The following is a 22,882-nucleotide window of genomic DNA, read 5'->3' as shown; positions in this document are numbered from 1 at the left end:
GTAAAGTGTCCTTGAGAGCTTTGAAAGGCACTAAATAAAATGCATTATTATTATTATTATTATTATTATTATTATTATTATTATTATTATTATTATTATTATTATTATCATCCTGTTTTTTTAAATTAACCACAAAGTTCATACCTGTCAACTTATACATTTTCCTTGTGTTTTATCCTTTTTTTATCATTTCAAATAATGTGCGGCGTACTACAACTTTTATATGGGAAATGTAATCATTTACTGTATAAGCGTAGCTATTAGCCAAGGTTAAACGGTATCTGAAAAAAGATATGTATGCTACTTCACATTTGGTCAAATATGTACAGTATTTACTTTTAAACATTAGAGTCAACTACAGTTTTCATATTGGCTGATAAAACGATTGAGATCTTGATTTATTTTAAAGTGGTTGGGATGGAGGGGGGGGGGGGCGAACGGGCGCAGTATGAAGAATCTCTTCATACTGCACTGCGTTTCAACCCATCATTTTGAAAAGAATCGTCCAACATTTTCGCAATAGTTCAAGCTAGTTAGCGAGCAACAAAGGTAAAGATACCTTTGGGGCTTTTTAGCTAGCTAGCTAGCTAGCTTGGTAGCTGGATGGACAGATGAACGGACTACTTTGCTACAGAGAGTAGTGTGTTTTTGTGCGTGTGCGTGCGTGTGCGTGTGCGTGTGTGTGTGTAAAAAATGAAAAATTGACAATATTGTTTGGGTTGGTTGATTGTTGGTTGGTTGATGGTTGTTGGTTGTGGTTGATGGTTGTTAATTTCAATAAGAATGAATACCATCTTAAAAGTTTTCAACGTTTTTTGAAATCATAGTTGCGGCCTCGGTTGTCGAGGAAACTGTCCCGCTCAGCATTTTTTTTTCAATGATAAGTAGCACCAAGGGGCAGTTTGCCCCTTTGGGGTCGTTAGGTCAGAGTAGATTTGGACCTGTAAGGTTGAGGCAAGGGTGAGGACCCTTGCTTGAACCACAGAAGATACCAAGTAGCAAACATTTATTCAGAGTGTTTGCATCAAGTTTCTTTGGAGGTTTGTTTATAGGTGTCAAGTGGAAAAAATATTACCGATAATAATCGTATGGTAATCGTAATCGTAATGGATCGTCTTGAGAGACATCCGATAATCAATTATGTTTTTGCAGACATTGATTGGAATGAGATAATTCAGCTCCAAATCAGCACATTTTCGAACAATTATGAATGTTGGAAATATTGAACACATTCAACACTTGTGATTGAACGTTAGATCAGTGAGAAAACGGCATTCTTGCTCATTGAACAGCACACGATAATCACTAAGGGTCAACGTCACAGATATCTGACTTTTTTTTACATGCGTTTGATAATTTTTGCTGACTTTAATCCTCATATGACGCTGAAAAAAATCTTGTTGATTACGTTGTGGGTCATTTTTACCTGCATGTAAAAATCCACACAAACAGTCAAATAATAGATGACATCAGCAACATCTGTTTCTGAGATGTTATAAATATATTTTAAAAGAGAAAAACATATTTTCTATCCCATTTGGATATTTTAGAACTGTTTTGAAGAAAGGAAAAAGAAAGGATATCCAGTGCTTTATTCAACACAAAAACAGAAACAGGTCTAATTGACCCGTAACATAATATGAGGGTTAATTATAAGTTGCAGCGGGTGCAAACTCATCCAAATTTTGAGCACCCGTTAAGTCTGTATGATCATCTTAACTCAAATTTTAAGTATTTGACATTAGAAATTGCAAAAAAAGTTTTCACATTTACAATTTTGCCAAGTTAAAAATCTGTCATTACACAACCGACACAAAAGGATCGCCCGTCTTTACTTTGGTGTTCTTACCAATTTTGTTTATGCTCAATGTTTACCAGCTGAGATGGTGTCTTCGTTCACTTCGTTTTGAAGTGCGAAGGAGTCAACATGTGTTCTTCATTGTCCGTTTGGTTCCTTTAAAAATGATGAGGAAAAAAAGCAATAACAGCAACATTTAACCCAATTTGGGTCATTTGTTGGGGTCACCAAACAAGGAGAGGCCAGTTTGGCTAATCCTGGCGCCAAGTGGGCGGGTGGGGGTTTACTGGTGGGAGATTGGTGTTGAAGGTTTGGTGGAGGGGGCGGGGGGGTTAAGTGTACTGGTCAGTTCTTGGGCGGGTGAAGGAGCATCCCGGACCCCCCCCCTCCCCCCAGGGCATGCATGCTGTCCGGGGATGCTTGGCAGGGCGGGGCCCACGGATGATGTGGTCGGGGGGTCAGCGCTGATGGATGAGACCCGGGCCTATTGTGGCAGGTGCCCGGCAGCCCCGACCCCATCCGAGCCTAATCAGCACGCCACCCGTACAACGGGCCCCATTTAACCTCCTAATGACCACTCACTCACTCTGCACACTCACACACGGACGCAGAGTCACACACACAATCACACGCACACACTCAGGAAGAGCACTTAATGCGGCGGAACACAAGCAATGTAAATAAAGTGACAAAGACGAATAATCATGGAAGACAAATCAGAATATGAAATATGTCAACAAACTAGTGTTGACCTTTTTTTGATCTCCAGGTCAAGTTTTTCATAAGCATTTACTTACACACAATTACATGTATTTGAAAATTAATTTGTGAACTGCTCCTGTTTTGCATGTCTTCCAAAAATAGTTTGCACATAGCCACGTGTGTTCATGTGTGTGTGTGTGTGTGTGTGTGTGTGTGTGTGTGTGTGTGTGTGTGTGTGTGTGTGTGTGTGTGTGTGTGTGTGTGTGTGTGCGTGTGTGTGTGTGTGTGTGTGTGTGTGTGCGTGTGTGTCATATTCAGCATCATGCATACATACATGTTCAACATTTGTCAGTTGAGGTGACAGAAGTTCCTCTTGGTGACCCATTTTCTGCCTGATTGTCTTCATTGTCTCATGTGTGTGTGTGTGTGTGTGTGTGTGTGTGTGTGTGTGTGTGTTGTGTGTGTGTGTGTGTGTGTGTGTGTGTGTGTCTTTGTTATCTATCCGTGCATGCTATAGGAACAGTCACATACTGTATACACGCATGCATCTAAGTAAATTGAAACCTGTATTGGTCAATTATGATTTGGACTAAGAAATACAAAACTGAAAACGCTCGCAAGGACGCTCACACTGACCTATGACCGTCCTTCATTGATGTCACTTACGAGGCCACACCCCTTAAAGACAGACATAACCAAACGACAACTTCATACGCATATGAATCGGCGTTACAATACAATACATCCGAATTTATATAGAGCTTTTAACAACAGTTGCAGATGTAAATAAGCGCTTCACATATTAGTCAACATAAAGCAAAATAATAAACACAACAGGAACATAAAAACATGGACAGTTGTGCAATATTAACGACTTTCCCGATGTACTCTATGATGTTTGAGTACAAGGCCAACACTTTATTAGTTACATTAAATTACACATTATAAAGCCGCTTAGCTTCGTTACATTTTCTTGCTTGTTTATCAATGTGTGTGTGTGTGTGTGTGTGTGTGTGTGTGTGTGTGTGTGTGTGTGTGTGTGTGTGTGTGTGTGTGTGTGTGTGTGTGTGTGTGTGTGTGTGTGTGTGTGTGTGTGTGTGTATGCGTGTGTGCGTGTGTGTGTGTGTTTGTGCACGGAGTGAGTCATTGCAGGTTATTTACCGGAACATGTTCATGTGCTTGTTGTGTGTGTGTGGGGGGGAGTTTCTGTTTTGTCTGTGCTCCAGTGTGGAGAGACAAGCGTTGGCGTGTCCTTGTTTGAATTTTTGCAGGGTTTGCACGTGTGACGCAGCGGTCACGTGGAATCCCGAGATGACGGCCATGTTGAGCCAGTTGTCTGGAAAAAAAAGAATATTAGCCTGGGCTTTAATCGCGTTTATGTTTTTTTTTAATCATTTCAGGAGTTAGAAAACAGAAGCAGCCAACCATAGTAGTACCAGATTGTGCCACAACATGCTCGGCGGCACTGAGTGGTCCTGAAAGAAGGGTTGGCGTAATGAACTGGAAGAAGAAAAGGCAGAGAAGGCCCTTTAATAATAATAATAGTACATTTCATTTCTAAGCGCCTTTCAAAACTCTCAAGGACACTTCACAGTCACAGGATAAGTTTTTCTGTGGGTGAGCAGCGGCAGCCACACGTGCCAGCATTCACTCAACCCGGAAGTAACTCATATCGATAGAAAGCTAGCTAGCTAATAGCTAGTTAATAGATAGCTAGCTAGATAGCTACTTTACTAAACTCTACACTTGTCAAAAGTCATGACTGGTCCATTTTTTAAATTTGAAGTCGATTGAAGCTTTATAATTATCATATCATCTACACTCAGTTCTGCTGACCCATCTTTGGCATTTCAAATGATAAATTAGCATTAAGCTAGTTCACGACAACCGTGTTTTCTACGCGTTTTAAACTTAATTTTAAACTTAATTAGATAAGTAAAAAGGAGTGTCAGCGCAGAGCGGCGATGCATATGTCGCGGCTTGGAATTGAAGTGCATTTACGTGTGACAGGTGACTGTTTTCGCCAAAGGATGCTACAGCTTCATGTTTGCTTTCAACATTTATCTTGGAGCTGTCACGGATTGCAAGGTGGTGATGGCGGGTGCGAATCCCAAAAAGCAGGCAGGAGGGATCAGCAGGTTGTGTTTAAGAAATTGTATTAAAATAAAGTCAGCAGGAACAAAATATAAAACATCAAAATCATATGAACAGAAAAAAGACAATCAAAAGAAAACCAAGATTAAAAGTCCGCCAAGGTGAAACAAACACATGCACGGCAAACAATTGCATACAAAGCATAGAACATACAACAAACAATGACCCGACAACTAATGGTAGTGCTGGGAGTCACTGATTGGGAACGAACAGCACCTGCGAGGCAGCATGCAGGGCTGACAGCGCTACCCATTGGTCGCCAATCCGAACGTGGCACTGCGCCACTGATCGGGACGACCAGCACCTGTGCACGTGCAGGCGGGGCCGACAGCGCCACCCGTAGGGCGCCAACCAGATCATGACAGGAGCAGACGTGCACATTCTACCCTGACGTCCCTGATTCACTGGTGAAAAGGACGTTTTGATCCTCTTCCATTTCATCCCGAACTGCTTCATGCAACAAATAGGGTGCAGAAAGTGCTTAAGATTGAATGACTGTCTGTGTCTTTTGTGTTGTGTCACATTATTTGTTATATTGTTTTTTTTGGTTTGTTTTTGACATCAATATGGCGCCGCGAGAATGGCTGCCTTTACAGCAGCTCCTGCATTTTGTTTTTGCTGCTGTGAAATGTAAAATTCTCCACTGTGAGACAAATAAAAGCCGATCTCATCTCTAATGTAATCTAAATTGTACATGTATGCGTGCATGCTAACGTACCATAGTGACGTTCATGAGCTTGCTTGGTGGCTAATTGCTAACGTGCGACAGTATACTGTAGTTAATGAGCAGTTTTTTCAACTCAAGTCTTATTATGATATTCCATCGATGTGGATAAAGTTCATTTGCATGATGTCATCCACTAATGGACGAATCACCTGATTCAACCGTCACATTAGATGTGTGTGATCGTGTTTTGTTGCTTTCTAATGAACTGTTTGTGTGTGACCGGAGGGGGGGGGGGGCTGCTGAGGATGCCGATTAGCTTGATACCTAATTGGGAAGTTGAATCTGTGAGGCGGTGCGGGGGCTGTTTGTGTCTGCTGTGTGTCTTGTTCAAGTTTACTCGATCTTTATGCCATCTGTTGACTGTGCCTGAAACGTGTGTGTGCATGCATGTGTTTATATGTGTGTGAGTGTGAGTCTGGTCCCAGCAGGGGTGGATTGGCCAGATTAGGGATGGGGGTGGTTATCTAAAACTCCCCTCCGCCTTCTCCCTCCCCAATCTCCAAAACGCGACTCGTTTTTGAGAAGGGCCGAGTCGGATGCTTGCCACGAGGCTGAGGGGGAGCGGAGGGGCCCCCAGGGGGATCATGGTTGCTGTAACCTGCTTAATTCTCTTTAATGGCTTTTCCATTCAAGGATGAACTTCCTTGTATTCACACACTCAGAGTGTCCAGCGTGCACTATGTGAATTTGCCCCTCGCTCACAAATCCAAACCCACCACAGGAAGAGGTGGACAATGTGCAATCCTTTGGAGATATTTGGCGAGTCATCAAATGGCCTGTGGGCTGCAATTAACATGGCAGATCACCTGAGGGAGGTGGGCGGGCTGAGGGGAGGGGGGGGGGAGTGACGGGGGGGGGGAGACGAAAGTTGCACTTTGGTTTCCTTTTACAAGGCTTTCTCTCTTTCTCTCTCTCACTCTCAAAATATTGTTAAAATGGTGATTCTATGGAAATTTGTGTCATTTTGTTTCATTGGTTTGATGTGTTTTTTTTGTCCCATTGTGGTTTATTTTAATTTGGTTTTTAATTTTACCTCTTTTCACATACCGATTCTGTTTTGAAAAGTATTTTATATATGTATGGTCCAGGTGCATAATTTTAAATTTAAAATGCATTTGTATCTGACCTATTTTGTGTTTATTTTTACCTATTTATTATTTATTTAATTATTTTAATTGGAATTAAAATATTGATTCTTTTTTGAGAGGTAGTTTCTCTTTGCGTGCCTTTTTTTAGATTTTGTTTCAGTTTAATCATTAAATTGAGTATATTTGGTCATTAATTTATTTTATAAGACCATCTTAACAATTATAAGCGTTTTTTTTTCTGGCTATTATAAATATACTCACTTTTTTGCTCATATCACGTGTGTACAAACTATAATATGTGTGCAATTGTACGTGTGCGTTGTGGGTGCGTGCATTAAGCAAACAATGTATGCATGTAGTCTTTTGTGTGCCGTTGTCCTGCAGGCATGCGTTTCAAACAAAAAAGAAACTTTTTTGTGATGGTTTGTGTGCCCCCTAGCTACCTGAAACATCCCCCTAATGCCCTGTCACTCCCCCAACAACAAACTAACGGGGCAATTTACTTATTGTGGCTATTACTATTATTTGTGTTCAACACACTGGTCACGAGTCCTTTGCTAGTTTATTATTAACAGTAATGGATGGATGGTGTGTTTATTAACATATGGAAGCTAAAGGCTAACTTGTTTATTGGAATGGTAATGCAATGTGGTGAAGGTTAAACGTTCATTAGCATGCTTAGTGGCAAATGGCTAACATAAATGAGCTTATGTGTATGTTGAGGGTTTATACAGACGTTCATTAGCATTGATATCCATTGCCATTTCCACCAGTATCAAGCAGCTACAAGTTTGCAATGTTCGCATGTTTACTAGCAAATCGTTAATATTAGCTGAGTTCCTCCTGTACATGCAAAAGGTTTGGACCCGTGTTTACAGGAGGATAGCTAAAATATTTGTTGGACATGGTTATGCAAGTGAGCAGTTTTAGTGACCACTCGTGGGGCTAATCCATAAAAAAATATGCTGAAAAAAACAAGAATGTTTGACTGTCGTCTCTAGTTGGTTGGCACAGTCACCATTTAATGGCTAAGATTTTCATTTGTGTACTCACTCTAGGTTACTTTGAATGTCACCTAGTGGCTAAATACTATCATCTTTATTGGTATGTTGTTAAACACTACACAACAGTTAATTTTAACTAAAAACTTAGAGAGAGTTAGCTAACTGTTCAATATGTTTATTCGCAGTATTTGCTCCATTGCTGCGTGTTTGCTTTCAACATTTGGCTTGTAGTCGACGTGTACATTCCACCATGATGTCCCTAATCCACTGGTGGAAATACAGCATGATCCTCTCCTCTTTCATCTAGAACTGCTTCATATAACAAAGAGGGTACAGAAAGTGCTTAAGAATGAATGACTCTCTGTGTCTTTGTGTTGTCATATTGTTTTTCTGTTGTCATATTATTTGTTATTTAGTTTTTTTTTCCTTTTGACTTCAAGACGGTGCCGCGAGAGTGGCTGCCTATCCAGCAGCTCCTGTATTTTGTTTTTCTCCTTTCATCCCTTTCATCACTTTGCTAATGTGAAATATAAATTTCTCCAAGACTAATAAAGGCAAATCCAATCCAATCCAATTAAGCTCATATGTGTTTCAATGTCCTCTCTGCATCAGCCTAACATCCATGAGCAACTAAAAGCTAACACATTTATTTGACATCTTGCTCGGTTTTATATGATAGTTTGCTCTCATGTATTCAAGCTAATGGCCAACGTGCTTATTAGCATGTTCGCTCTGCGTGTTCATTCGCATGCTTAGTGCCGGATTGTGAAAGCCTATTCATTTTATTGGCCGAATGTGTTCAGTGTATATAACTGAGGTTATATTGTATTGTTTGTCCATTAGCGACTCAAACCTTGCATTTCACTAGTTGAGGCTATCGCTGGTCAATGCAGAACGAGCTCGTGTTGACCCCATTTTGTTGCCATTTGTTCAGTAATATGATGCTAAAAATGCTGCATGTAGCGAGGGACGTCTGTACGGACATGTATGCATGTGTTCATCCATGCTATTGTCAGCTAAAATGCTATCAGAATAGGTTCTTCCTGCTGGCTGACAGCTGTGGATACATCTGTCCTGTGTGTGTGTGTGTGTGTGTGTGTGTGTGTGTGTGTGTGTGTGTGTGTGTGTGTGTGTGTGTGTGTGTGTGTGTGTGTGTGTGTGTGTGTGTGTGTGTGTGTGTGTGTGTGTGTGTGTGTGTGTGTGTGTGTGTGTGTGTGTGTGTGTGTGTGTGTGTGTGTGTGCGTGCGTGCGTGCATGTGCGCGCGTGAGTTGCGCCAGGAAGCAGTAGGCACCCATTGATGTGGTTAGACCCTCTGTCACCAGCTCTCTAGCCAAGGAAGAAAAGAGAGGAATAGGAGGCTAACTTTGTCTTCTTCAGAATTGTTTTCTTCTTTCTTCCCGTCCGCTTTCATCACATACACACGTGCTTGTTAATTACGGGAATAATTTGACATTCATCTCAGTTTTCTCAATCTGGAAATCATCTTCATTGCTGTTGAAGTTGTTTGTGTCTGTTCTGAATGACTTTATTATTTTGTGATTGACTGATTGAAATGAAAATAATGGTGGAAATCTTTTTCATTCGTCATAAGGTGCTCTGAGCCATGGGGGCATCTTGAGGGTATAAAACAATTGGTAAATTCATTTCGTTATACATGTACATCATTTTTAATTTTGACTCTAGGTTTAGTTTCAGCAAGTAATCCAACTTCTGGTTGTATTTTATTTTTTTGTATTATCCACTTTGTCTACATATTTCTAGTTTGTCCCGACGTTAGAGTGTGAGCGCAGATGTTTGTGTGTCTATGTGTGCTCTGCGATTGCTTGGTGATCAGTTCAGAGTGTGCCCCTGCCGCCCGACAGCCCTCAAGAGGATAAAGTAGATGCAAAATGGATGGAATGTTATACAAGTACAGAATATTGTTTTTATTTATGTATCACCCCTATTTTTTTGTTTTTATTGTCCTTAAGTGTTCTTTCTATTTTATTTCATTGTATTCAGCCATTATTTCTTTTTTTTTTACCTGGTTGTTTATTTGGGACATCGTTTGTGTATGTGTGTGTGTGTGTGTGTGTGTGTGTATTTGTGTGCGTGTGCGTGTGCGTGTGTGTGTGTGTGTGTGTGTGTGTGTGTGTGTGTGTGTGTGTGTGTGTGTGTGTGTGTGTGCGTGTGTGTGTGCGCGTGCGTGTGTGTTTGTGTGTGCTTAAATTTTATTTTCCTTTGTGGTATTTTTATTTTTACACTTTTGCATGAGTCTTGTCTCTATTTTTTGTTCTGGTTTCCATTTCCGCTTCCATTTTACATGAATTTTTTCCATGTGCACGACATGTTCATGTGTTCATGTGTCATCTGCTCTGAGGAGGAACAGTATCCAAATGTGTTTGAATTGTGCAGAAGAAAAATATATTAAAAACAATCATCAAATGTTGCTTTTATTGCAAATGTTGAGGAACATTTCAAATCATGTTGACGTTTTCTTAATTTTCTTTCAAAGGGACTGTTGGGGAGCAATGTAATTTTTTATATATATTTTTGGGCTTTTGGTCCAGAAAACATACAGTATTATATATTCACCAAAATCAGAAATATGGTTGTTTCTGTGTTTCTTTTTTTGACTTCATACATCATAAATAAATTATTTTGCAAAGTAGGTTGCTTGTGTGACTCTGCATCAAAGTTAAAAAAAGGAATCTTGACCCCAATTTCTGTGCTTTTTGTTCGGAACAATAACAAAAACAATATTCCTTTGGGGGGGGGCTCAAAAGGCAGCCCACTTTGCGTGTCCTCATCTGTGTGCTTTTTCTTCTTTGAACGTCATGTGACATACCTCATTCAAACACACAGGTGCCCTGTAAGAGCATATTTGACAATGTTTTTAAAAAGTAACGAATTTAAAAAAAGAGGAGAAAATGCAGAGGACAAAAGTGAACGTCGACAACAGAGATTGAAACGAAGTCACACGAAGTGGACAGAAGAGCCTCGAGGACCGGCGATGCCCCCTAAAGGCAACCTATGGAACTGTACGCGTGCGTGTGCTCTCCCGGGGAGGAGAGGGACATCCTGTGACCACGTGTGTGACTCAATGCTTCCCCCAAAACACACGACACACACGCGCACGCGTACACGCATACACGCGCACACGCACACACGTACACGTACGCACATTCGCACGCATGCATGCATGCACTCACACGAGTTAGTTGGGGAAATAAAATAGACCAGAAGTTTCCCAAGAAATCATAAATAAAATCTCCAGGGACATAAATAAATCGTCCAAATAAGAAATTAAAAACAAATAAAATGATTTTAAAATAAACGAATCAAGTGAAATAAAAACAACAACATGATATATCATCAAAAATTAAGTTTAGGTGAAACTGCCCGGAGACAGTTGGGATAGGCTTCTGTACGCAAGTGACCCTCGTGTCGTTTGGACAATAAATGGATGATGGCTGGATGGCAAAATGGAATGCAGTAATTACAAAAACTAAATTAATTAAATAAATACACAAATCAACCAAAACATGAAAAATACAATTGCAAGGACATACTAATTAAAAAAAACTTTTATAACGTGATTTCTAACCTGACCTCAGGTGAAAGCTTCCTGGCTGAGGAACGCTTGTCGTGTTTTGTTTACGTGTAGAGCGCCAGGGGGCGTGACTCAGACACCAAGGGGCGTATCCTGGTCTCCAAAGGGGCGTGACCGAGCCGGCCCTTCTCGGACATAGCTGGAGTCTCTCGCCTTGCGTCGCACACTTCAACGCGGCGCGCAGAAGGCTACGCATACGCGCGTGCACGCACGCACACAAACACACGCGAGGACGAGTACGGAGTATCCCAGCCACGAGAGGACGGCGTGCACCTGTCCCGCTCACACGCACGCACGGACAGAGAGGCCCTGACCAGACGCCCTTATGTGTGGATGGGACCAAAGCTACACGGTGACTACTTTTCCTTTTGAACATTTCATCACTTTTACTCAACTTTTAACAGTTTCACGATTGTAGATATTATGCCCTTTTTACACCTCCTTTGGTGAAATAGAATCAACGAAGCGGTAAAACCCAACAAAAAGTATTTTTAAGGATTAATTTTGACTTTTTGGGGGGGCGGGGGGTTGTTGGTTGTTCGAAAAGAACGTTTTGTAACTGGACAAGATATAAAGTGTCAGGGGGCGAGCTGTAATAGACACAATTGGGAAGTAAAAACGTCGACTTTGGTGTGTTTAAGGCTTACTTTGGGTTGTAGTTATTAAACAAATGCTCGTCAGGTGTAAGGTGTGCCTTTCTTTGTATTTGTGGGCAAGAAATAGGTGAAAACATTGCAAAGTCAAAAATGAATATTTAATGTGCTTGAATAAGATTTAGTCGGTCGCATTTAGAAAGGTCTTTTTTGTGTTTTGTTTCTTACTTGTGTAAAAGGAAAAGTGTGAGATTGTATAGTTCAAGAAGCAAAAAAGTCTTCTGGTGTGTTTTAAGGCGATTTTGTTCTCTTTAAAAAAAGCCTCCAAAACAATCAGGACCTAAAATGTTTGAAAGGTACATTTTGTATATCAGAAGGCCTAAAGATGTTATTTTTTAAACAAGTGGACACGACGTGTGGACTTTATTGCTGAGAAAATCTGCCATAAAAGGAATATTTGGTATTTGTGTGATTTTAAAATTTAAATGTGGCTATTTTTTGGGCTTAGAACAAAATTACAAAATAAGTAAATAATTTATTTTGTTGTTGTTTTAAGATGGGAAAAACCGAAAAGAAAATAAGTTGTTTTAAGATTTAAAGTGGATTTTGAAATAATAACTTGACAAAATGATTGCTGTGTGATGCATTGATAGGTGTGTATTTAGTTTAATTTTTTGTGTGTTAAAGATCTTTTTGTTTTTGTGCATTTATGACACATAGGTGTTGTAAAAATCCACAAAAAATATTCAAATATAAATTCTGGTGCTTCTTAGTTTCAAATTGGACTTCTCTGAGGGAAAACCATTCGATTTTTCAAACACCTTGAAAAAAGTTGGGAAAAGAAGCTCAACATTGAAGGATAAAGGGCAATTTTTGTGTTTTGAAATAAAAAATGGCAGCTTATCTTTTATTGGATGCATTGTGTGATGATTTCAGGGAAAGATAAAAGTGTGCACTCCTACGGTGTAAAAAATAAACAAACTAAATAATTGGGGTGATTGAGGTTTGAATGTATTTTTTGTTGTTCCTTTCGTAATGCTGAAGAGGCATTTAGTTCAGCATCACATTATGTCATTGGAGCTCTCTCACTCATTCTGTTTAGACGCAAGAAGAAATTCACGGTGCACTTGCGAAGTGACTTTGAAAATGTCCTGGCAATATTTTAAATTCCAGTTGTGTCCTATAAATTCAATAAAAAAGTTGTGCTGTGCCGTGGGTATCCCAACTTGCCTCATTTGCATTGTATTTACATTTTCACATTCAAATGAAGCTTTTTGAATGCCATTTTCTTTCTTTTTTTATGCATTTTTCTTTTTGCACTTACAAAATGCGATCAAAACAACTCCACAAGCTCATTAATGGATTTGTTTCATCCAAGGTAATTGTTTCAAGTTTTCTGAGTCCCTTGATGGAAAATTAGAATGAAGCAAAGAATGGCCTGATTGACTTGAATTTTGTTGGCATGCGGGTGTAGTTGTTTGTGTGAGGACTAATTGCTGTGTTTGTCATTGGATCGAGAACCCCCCACCCACCCGACTCCCTACCCGAATGGAACAATATTGTCCTTCTCCTCTTCCTCCTCGGGCAAATTCATTTCGCCGCTGTTGAATCGCTGGCCTTCCATATTTAGTGGTATTGCGTCAAAGGAACTTCCTTTCTTCCGGACTTCCTTACTTCCTCCGTCTTCTTCCGGCGTCTGACTCATAGCTAACTCACTTAAAAGTCATCCACAGTGTTGTTGTCGCCGGTCAAAAATATCAAAGACAAAATCTGTCAATTTAAATTGTGTTACTTCTTATGATTATTGTCTTCATTTAAAATAAAAGTTAGTCCGTATCTCATTTTAACTCATTCACTGCCATTACTGAATTTATTCGGGAATTAAAAAGCATGACGTAGTTCGCCAATTTCTTCGGGTTTTGGTTTTTCTTGCAATGGGTGCCGATAAAGTGCTGGTCAGACCTCTGTAAATGTTTTTTCCCTCCCACCAAAGGGCAGCATTTGCCTTTTGTGGAGCCGCTCCCATTTCAAGCTCAGACAACTTCAGACCCATATAACTTGAGAATTAACTCTTTTTTTTCTGATGATATAAGAGAGTCTAAGGTTTCTTACACCGAATTGAATGTTGATGTAGTCCTAAAAGGTAATATTCTGTGGGTCCTGGAATTTGAGTGAAAATGACAAAAACCCTGGCACTGGAGTGGAGACATTTGCACATCAGTGCAGTGAATGAGTTCACAACATCATTTAGCAACATTTAGTAACATCAATTCAAGCATTTTTTACCCCTCAGGTCGTCCTTGAACGAGGAAATACTCTACTATAAAAATAATATGATCCTTGCGTATTTGCCAGGCGACCTCACAAAGCTCGGCCATGTTGACCAGTGAGGGGGCGCACACCATGGAGCAGGACGACGCCCACCACGTCGCCAAGATGGCCTCTACCAACTCAGACGATGTCCAGCCGGACTCCAACATAGCCGCGGTGGAAGAAGCGGACGAGGCCGACATGTCTCGCTGGACAGAGGCCGAGTTCGAGGACAAATGCACGTACATCGTCAAGGACACCACATGTGAGGCGGGACCAGAGGGGGATGCTCATGCCACTAAAATTGCGAGCATCAGAGCACATGCCTCGCTTCCCCGGAACCTCATGTTCAAGCACACGGTTGATGGAAAAGAGGTGAGACACCAGCACACGCACATCATTAATAATATAAACTACTATAATGCAGCCCGAGTGAATACAAAGTAGCGTTAGCTAAAATAAAGCAGCCTCAAAGCAAGAGTTCAGGCCAACTGCAGTGTCTCTTGGCGACCAACAGAGAGAGCCATTCTATGCCGATATGATCAAAACAACATCAACAACAATATTGTACTTTGCTTGCTTTGAGACATCCGCAAGTGTCTTTTACTAGTAGCGAAGGTGTAAAATGTATCTCGATGATATATCCTCCCAACCCCCACCCATCCATAGGCAGCCCCCTACCGGTCAAAAGTGTGATGGTATGGATTATTTCGTCAGGATGTTTGTTATCCAGAGGAAGCTGACCACGGAGATCAGAAGAGAAGTGAAAGTCCGTTAAATTTGAATAATTGCGTTAACACGAGGCTAATAATCAACGGAATCAATCTCTCTGCATTGAAAAACAGTTTTTGTCTAATAATTTGTAAAATACAAGATATGTTTTTTTTAACTCATTCACTGCCAGACGTGCAAAAATGTGTCCACTCCAGTGCCAGGGTTTTTGTCATTGGAATTCCAGGGCGCACGGAATACAGTAAAGTCTCGTTATATCGATATTCAAGGGAGTCCGAAAAAATATCGATATAACCGGGACTATCGATATATCCCACCCTGTTTGCATGTAATTTTCTCCGTACGTGCATAGAAATAGTATCGATATAACCGGGACTATCGATATATCCGATATCGATATAACGAGACTTTACTGTATTGAGTTTTAGGACTACATAAACATTCAACACAGCGTTAGAAACCTTAGACTCTCTTCTTTTATCAGAAAAAAACAGTTAATTCTTAAATTATATTGGTCTGGAGTTATCTGAGCTTGAAATTCATGGACAAAATATAATTAACATCAGTCTTTGAATCTGATATTTTTAGGCCAGCACAGAAGGCATTGCAGGCCCAGACAGCCCAGCACTGAATATATTTACATCTGTAGTCTGAATAGGTAAATTGTTTTTGTAACCTGAATAAATAATGACAGTAGCTGCATTGCGTTACTTCAATGAAAAGGGTCAGTGTTCTCAGTGGAGCTCAAATATAATTCCTAAATTATACGGGTCTGGAGTTATAAGAGCTTGAAATGGGGGCGACTGTCCAAAATGCAATGCAATACATATATACAGATTTATATACCGCTTTAACAACAGCTGAAGCTGGAATGAAGCGCTAACATGGAAAAAAGGGAAATGCTGCCTCCTTGTGGAAAAGAAAAAAAACATTGCCAGAGGCCATAGCAAGCGCCTTATCAGCACCCAGGCATGAAAAAAACAAAACCCGAACAAATTCTGGAATAGCGCTCTTCGTCATATTTTCAATTCCCCCCAAAATTTGTGAATGACAGTGAATGAGTTAATAAGGCTTGTATTGGTTTGTTCTGTTCTGTGGACCAACTAAAATGTAGTCTTGTGTCCATATTCAGGTTGTCGGCGTGTGCAGCCGGGAGTATATTCCCAAAGGGACCCGCTTCGGACCCCTCGTAGGCCAAATCTACATGGCCGACAGCGTGCCCAAGGACGCCAACCGCAAGTACTTCTGGCGGGTGAGTGCATATTTATGTATGTGTGCAAAAGGGCTCTGTGGTGTGGGGTGGGGGGTCACTTCCTGTGACATCACCGCCACTGCTTTTGTCACAGGAAGTGTAACTCTAGCTGTGAGAGAAAGCGAGAGGTGTAGGAAGTGATGTCAACGGTAGCATCCTGTAATTCCACAACAGTGATGGGCTGACCCACTTTGTCACTTCCAGGAAGTAACCCCCTACGCCATCCTGGACAACCTGTGTGTCATGAAGCGAAGCATGTTGTTGGTTCAACCATTTTAGATGAGATGCAGTGTAAGACAGCTATAAAAGTGGTGCTAGTGGTAGTCACTATAAAGCCATTTGACCATAAATGAACCATCCTTAAAACATTGATGGTGAATATAAAGCAACCGTATCTTTTAAAAATCATCTCTAGTAAAAACGCAGCTAAACATGTTATTTCCTCCACCCTTTCAGATATACGCCGACGGCAACTTCCACCATTTTGTGGACGGTCTGGACGAGTCTCGCTCCAATTGGATGCGCTATGTGAACCCAGCCCACTCCACAGCCGAGCAGAATGTGGCGGCATGTCAGAACGGCTTGGACGTCTACTTCTACACTGTCAGGCCTGTGCCGGCCGGCACGGAACTACTGGTGTGGTACTGCCACGACTACGCACGGAGACTACACTACCCACCATCCGGGGAACTGATGATGGAGAAGCTCAGTAAGTAAACTGTAGGGCTGGGTCGCCATGATCTCAACTTTCTGTGGGATACACACTTGTAATAATAATAATAATAATAATAATAATCATAATAATAATAATAATAATCAATTTAATTTATAAGCGCCTTTCAAAACTCTCAAGGTCACATTACAGTCACAGGATAAGTATTTCTCTGGGTGAGCAGCAGCAGCCACACGCGCCAGCGTTCAGCTAACCCGGAAATAACTCAAATAGAATAGTAAGACAAATAGATAGAAAGCTAGCTAGCAAGCCAATAGATAGCTAATAGCTAACCAGCTAGATAGCTAGCCAGCCAGCCAGATAGCTATTGTACGGTATTACAGAAAAGACAAAGATAAATATATCTTACTAATGTGCACAACACCCATGTTTTAACATGCAATGTATTATATGAAAGTGTTAGCTAGTATAAATCAGTTTCCTAGCAGCGTTAAGATATATAATATAGCTTAAAAGTAGAAATAGCTAATGTTGGGCAGTGGTTAAAAAGTGTGTGCAATTATAATACATACAGCAGTGTGCTAGCAATGCTAGCTCGTGTACAAGATTTTAAAAGTAGCCTGAGCTAATTTAAAGCAGTGTTAGGTGTGTGTGTGTCTGTGTGCGCGTCTGTGTGTATGAACAACTGTGCGTGTTAGATGCTACTTTCCCCTCTGCGTCTTTGTAGTGTGAGCACTTGAGCCCACCTTCCAGCCCTCAACGTGGGTATGTTTGTGAGTGTGATTTATCACTTAAAAAGAACAGAAGGGAGTCCCCACTGCCCCACATTGCGCACCCTCACCACCATCACACCCACCGCCTTTCCCCTCCTCTTGAACTTCCTGTCTGGGCTGCTGACAGATTGAAATCTCCAAGATGGCCGCCATGTTTGTTTAGGTTTGCGAGGAGGATGAGGAGGAAGGCTAACTGATAACCTCCATGTTTACTCACCGACACCTTACTACTCATTCACTCATTTGTGTGTGTGTGTGTGTGTGTGTGTGTGTGTATTTGGGGGTGGGGAATAATTTACGCATTGTATCGCACATAATAGATGGTGACCATTTAGCAGAGAGTTGACATGTTTTAGCTTTTAAGAGTTTAGTCCGCTAATCCCCGCTTTCATCTTGCAGTGTGTGGTTTGTGTGTGCGTGTATGTGTGTGAGAGAGAGAGAGAGAGCACGTAAAAGAGCAGCCTTAGCTAATATAACGCATCAGTAAGAGCAGCGTTTACCAGCACAAAGCATTGTTAGCTCATATATAACAGCATAAGTGATAATAATGTGGTGTTGAAGCTAGAAAAGGTTATGCAATGTTATCAAATATCGAACCAGGGTTAAAGCAGCAAAATTTCAAATTGCTGCTGCGGACTGCAAATTTCCTCATTGTGGGACGATTAAAAGCTTTCTGATTCTGAAAACTGCGACAATAAAGTTGCACTGTAAGCTCATGTAAAGCAGTGTTATCTAATACAAAACAGTCTTAATAGAGCTTGAGCTATAAAGCTATTACAAAGCGGCAATAAAGAGGCATTTTGTCTGCGCACACCTCAGTGTGTTTACCTCATTCAGTTGTAACAATATGTGTAACCCCCCCCACACACACACACACACACACCTGACTTCCTGTCCGGATCCTCACCTCGTCCGTCAAGCATGTGTCACTTTGAGAACGCTAATGCACGTTTATCTCTCCAAAAGTAAACATCCGTCAAGACCTCTATTGATTTGACTTTTCCTCTCCTGCAGATCGCTCGCTGCTGGAGGTGAAGCAGCATCAAGCGTCGGACCCCTCACCTCCCCCAACCGTCACCCCCAGGCCCGCCAAGCGAGAACACAGCGTCCTATCAATCCTGCGGGACGTGCCGAAGAGTGAGCCTAGTCGACCACTACCAACCCGCCCGCACTGCACCTACAGCCCCGAGCGCCCCTTGTACCCGCGCGCCCTCTACCCGCCCCTCAGAGGGCACCCTGAGGACTTCCTCAAGACAGGGGCTCTGGGGTACCCCCATTCCCCCGGTGACCAGTCGTCAGCCACACCCAGCCCATCTGCGAGGAGCAGCCCGGAGAGCAGCCCCCGGGGGAGCCCGTCGGCAACCTTCTACCCTGGTGGACTAGGGCCATACCCCAGTTACTCGCCACCGTCCGCCGCCCCGCTGTCGCCTTTCTACCCACCAGGGGCGCCCTACTCTCGCTACCTCCTGCCACACCACTTCCCGCTTCCAGGGGGCGGCCTCCCCACCGTAGGCGGCATCTACCCGAGGATGTACCCATTTTACTTGCCTCCCCATGTTCCTCTCCTTCCCTCGGATGCAGCCGGGCGGCGCTTCCTGTTGTCAGAAGCCACCAACCCGTCCCGGGACTTCCTCCTACCGGTGCCCTCTACTGCCTTCCCAGCCGCCAACTCCCTCAAGGACAAGGTGGCTACGCACCACCCTTATGGAGGGCACCACTGTCCGCCTACCGGATCTCCCGCCACGGGGATACCTGGTGAGCGAGCGCCTCGCAAACTGTGCGACTCGGACGATGAAGCGGTAAATCTGGTGAAGGTGAAGCGGGGCGTCGGCTCGGCCGGATACAAGGCGCTGCCCTACCCACTCAAGAAGCACAATGGGAAGATCAAGTACGAGTGCAATGTTTGCACCAAGACTTTTGGACAGCTTTCCAATCTCAAGGTAAAGACCCCAAAAAATTGAGAGGCACCGCTTTCACAGTTCCTGTTGCTCATAATTTTTACTTGGCTTGAATCAAATTTGTCCCAAGAGACCATTTTCAAGACTAAGCTGATATATAGTATGTGAAACGCATGAGTCATAACTTGACTCCGATTTGGTATTCACAAGACTTGTTTTGACTTTGACTCGGAATTCTGACCGTGTGAGGGATTGATTTTGATGATCACCTACTGACTTAAGTCAGATTTAAATCACCAATTTCTTGGTTTGGCTTGGCCAAAACTAGCAAAAGTCCCAACCCTAACTTATTCATGAGACTTCATTCAAGTCAGACTTGAGTCGCCAAGTCTTGTCAATTAGTCTCGCTTGGTTATCGTGAGACTTGACATGACTTAGATTGTAAGTAACTCCATGACATTTGAAAATCTGTATTTTCAAGATACATTGCCATTTGAACTAAGAACGTCTTCATCCAAGAAACGGTATGAAGTTGAGGAGTTTCATTTCAGCCAAACTAAGGCATCGACACCATTATGTTTGGCCAAGTAAACATTTAGGGCGGTCGTCAAAAATGCTCAAATTTTGACTATTTGCAACAGGTCTCGGTTCCTACCCAACCACAAATGGTAGGGTTTCAATAAACAATACAGATTAATGTATTAGCGTAACTAAGTAACGCAAATGTGTGACTGTGAAGTGGTTTGTGGAAGATCAGCACTTAAAATTGTCTTTGACTGATGACTCACATTTGTGACTTTGACTCACCTTGTGTGATTGATGTATTTATTTCCTGATTTCCGCTGTCCTGCCGTGAAGGTCCATCTCCGCGTCCACAGTGGCGAGCGACCGTTCAAGTGTCAGACGTGTAACAAGGGCTTCACGCAGCTGGCCCACCTGCAGAAACACTATCTGGTCCACACGGGAGAGAAGCCACACGAGTGCCAGGTGAGGTTTTCCACACCTGTTGGACGAGTTGTTTTCATACTAGGAAATTGTAGTAAAAACGTTTGTAAATGGGCAAAAAAATACAATAATCCACATCACAGATCTTACATCTTCTATTTGTTGTATGTTAAGGTGTGTCACAAGCGCTTTAGCAGTACCAGCAACCTGAAGACGCACCTGCGCCTCCACTCAGGCGAAAAGCCGTACCACTGCAAGCTGTGCCCGGCCAAGTTCACGCAGTTTGTGCACCTCAAGCTCCACAAGCGCCTGCACTCCCGCGAGCGCCCACACAAGTGCCCGCAATGCCACCGCCACTACATCCACCTGTGCAGCCTACGTCTTCACCTCAAGGGTTACTGCCAGACCGCTGCTCCCCACCCCACCGTGGAGGAGATCCAACGCGCCAACGAGGAAATTGAACGCTTCGATATGAGCGAGCACGCCGAGCAACTGGAGAGGCTCCGAGGCGGAGCCGAGATGGACGCCGTCCTAGAGAAGCAGGTTCTGGGGGCCGCGTGGCGCCAGACGTCGGTCATCAAGGTGCGACGTGGACTCGCCGTTAAGCAGGAGGCGGACCCGTGAGGGAGCGCAAGAGGGGTCCACTTCAGGGACTTGCTACTCAGGGCTCAAATTAGACAATCAGCCTTACTAAAAGGTCTCCATTTCCACTTTGTCTTTTTAATTTATTCGCTGATGATGATGTTTCCAGAACATTCTTCAGGGTTTACAAGAATGATTCCAAGATTTGTCGTTTTACCACTTAATTTAAATCACAGGAACACAAGGGTGAGTGTATGCATCACAACAGTTACCTCAGAGTGCAAATGTGAGGGTGTGTGTGTGTGTAAGAGAGAGAGAGTGAGTGTGTTCAAGGAGAGGCTCAAGATGGAACTTATTTTCTATTTATTTGCTCTTTGGCTACTTGAAGAATAAATGCGCGTGGGGTGCAGCTGGGCAACATGTAGCACCTGTTTTGTCATTTTGTTTGTTTTTTTTTTGTTTTCTTTTTTGATAACGATGACACAGTTAGTGACTTGGATGTGACACTCCAAACCAAAGTTGACTGCATGGACTTCCAGAAAAGTAGGAAGAATGTGAAGAACGGAATTTGATTTGATGTTATTTATTTTATTCTTCAGATGACTTTGGGTATTTAATTGTCATTTTTATGACATTTGTAAGGACATATGGACATTTTCAGTTAGGCAGATGTGACACTCGAAACCAAAGTAAACCACATTTCCAAACAGAAAACAACCAAAGCGGGAAAAATTGGAAGATTTTGTTCTTGTCCTTCACATAGTTGTCTTTTACGTTTTGTTTTTCTTTTTATAATGGGTTGTTTTCATTTCATTTTACAATTTGTTTACATTTCAACTAAATTTTCTTTTCTTTTCTTTTAAAGTACACTGTCTGTGACACACCAAACCAAAGTTGACTGAGCTTCCAAACTGCAACCGTCCAAAGCAAAGCAAGGATATATATATATATATATATATATATATATTACATTCTGAACTTTGCTAATTTTAAATTGATTTAAAATGTTATTTAATTCTAGTGTGAATTTTGTTGCATTCTTTCCTTTTTATTTGTTTACTTTGCATTTTGTTCCAAATTGTAATTGTTTAATATATAAATTTAGTTGGATATTTTTTTTACTTTTCAAAAATAGTTTTCTTTTTTTTTATTCAGCTTTTTTAGGCTACTTTTCTTTTTAATAGAATTGTATTTTATGTGTTTTTTTTTCGCCTCAGCATACACCCGTGTCCATACTGTCAGTCCAAACCAAAGTTGAGTGGACTTCCAAACTGCAAACCAAACTAAAGCAGGAAGAATGTGAAGAAGAAATCAGGGACTTTGATTTAATTATTTGTTCCTAACTCCCCCCCACCCTAGCACAATTCTTATGCACTGGCCCCTTCCACTTTCTCAGCTTCCTCTTTGACCAAAAAGTGTCTCGTCCGTTTTTCGTGAGCTTTAACTCCACAAATTGTGTGTGTGTGTGTGTGTGTGTGTGTGTGTGTATACGTGTGTGTATTTACATTTACATGCTGGTTGGTTTACAAAATGTTTTATTTATGTGCAAAAATGTCCAAATGTGTAAATTATGAAAATAATTATTATAAATGTTCACTGCTTTTAATCCAAACCCTTGTATGTTCTTATTGATGTCTAAAAGAACAAATGCTACAAGGAACATGTTGCATTTGCCTTTGCTTCATTAGTTATTAGTCTCGCAGTGGAGAAATTTACATTTCACAGCAACAGTGATGAAAGGAATGTTTAATACTTTTATAGAATCTTGATTTTTCAAAAAAACAACAACAACAATAATAATTGAAAAAAAATTAATAATATAATAATAATAATAATAATAATAATAATAATAATCTTTTCCTTTCGGCTTTTCCCTTCAGGGGTTGCCACAGCAAATCAGCATCCCCCATCTAACCTGGTTCAATAATAATAATAATAATAATAATAATAATAATAATAATAATAATCTTAAAAACAATAATAATAAAATAATAACAATACTAACAATAATAACAATGATAACAAAATAAGAGTAATAATAATACTAACAATAATCTT

The 22,882-nt window shown here is 41.4% G+C and overlaps 1 protein-coding gene and 1 long non-coding RNA gene across 3 annotated transcripts; one reads left to right on the top strand and one right to left on the bottom strand.

The window, feature by feature from the left end:
• Positions 1–3,514: 3,514 nt before the first annotated feature.
• LOC148896371 (uncharacterized) lies at positions 3,515–11,096 on the bottom strand. Its single transcript, XR_016115351.1, has 3 exons — positions 11,066–11,096; positions 3,926–4,000; positions 3,515–3,836 (listed from the first exon to the last, which is right to left on the bottom strand). It is a non-coding gene; the product is annotated as an uncharacterized LOC148896371 (long non-coding RNA).
• A 128-nt stretch (positions 11,097–11,224) lies between these two features.
• prdm1a (PR domain containing 1a, with ZNF domain) lies at positions 11,225–22,436 on the top strand. 2 transcript variants are annotated; one of them, XR_016115344.1, is made up of 8 exons: positions 11,225–11,418; positions 14,015–14,344; positions 15,834–15,953; positions 16,410–16,662; positions 18,414–19,339; positions 20,156–20,284; positions 20,417–20,939; positions 22,042–22,436. XR_016115344.1 is itself a non-coding variant. In XM_088999066.1 (7 exons), exons 1-7 carry the CDS (start codon positions 11,392–11,394, stop codon positions 20,864–20,866), a joined length of 2,235 nt encoding a protein of 744 aa, XP_088855192.1. In that variant the 5' UTR covers positions 11,225–11,391; the 3' UTR covers positions 20,867–22,436. The 2 variants fall into 2 exon arrangements, 1 of the variants encoding a protein (XP_088855192.1); XM_088999066.1 differs by having other exon boundaries at positions 20,417–22,436.
• Positions 22,437–22,882: the final 446 nt, after the last annotated feature.

This window comes from Hippocampus bargibanti, linkage group LG06, assembly GCF_051943395.1.
Source record: "Hippocampus bargibanti isolate YZ-2025 linkage group LG06, ASM5194339v1, whole genome shotgun sequence".
Lineage (NCBI taxonomy): Eukaryota > Metazoa > Chordata > Actinopteri > Syngnathiformes > Syngnathidae > Hippocampus > Hippocampus bargibanti.
Note: the sequence above shows the minus strand (reverse complement) of the source record. Positions and strands in the feature narration are given on the sequence as shown.

Excerpts from the sequence above, each read along its gene's own strand:
- prdm1a (XM_088999066.1), top strand. The coding sequence starts at position 11,392 with ATGTGTGGATGGGACCAAAGCTACACG. Across the intron at positions 19,340-20,155 it reads GACAGCTTTCCAATCTCAAG|GTCCATCTCCGCGTCCACAG; the intron begins GTAAAGACCCCA and ends CCTGCCGTGAAG. Across the intron at positions 20,285-20,416 it reads AGAAGCCACACGAGTGCCAG|GTGTGTCACAAGCGCTTTAG; the intron begins GTGAGGTTTTCC and ends TTGTATGTTAAG.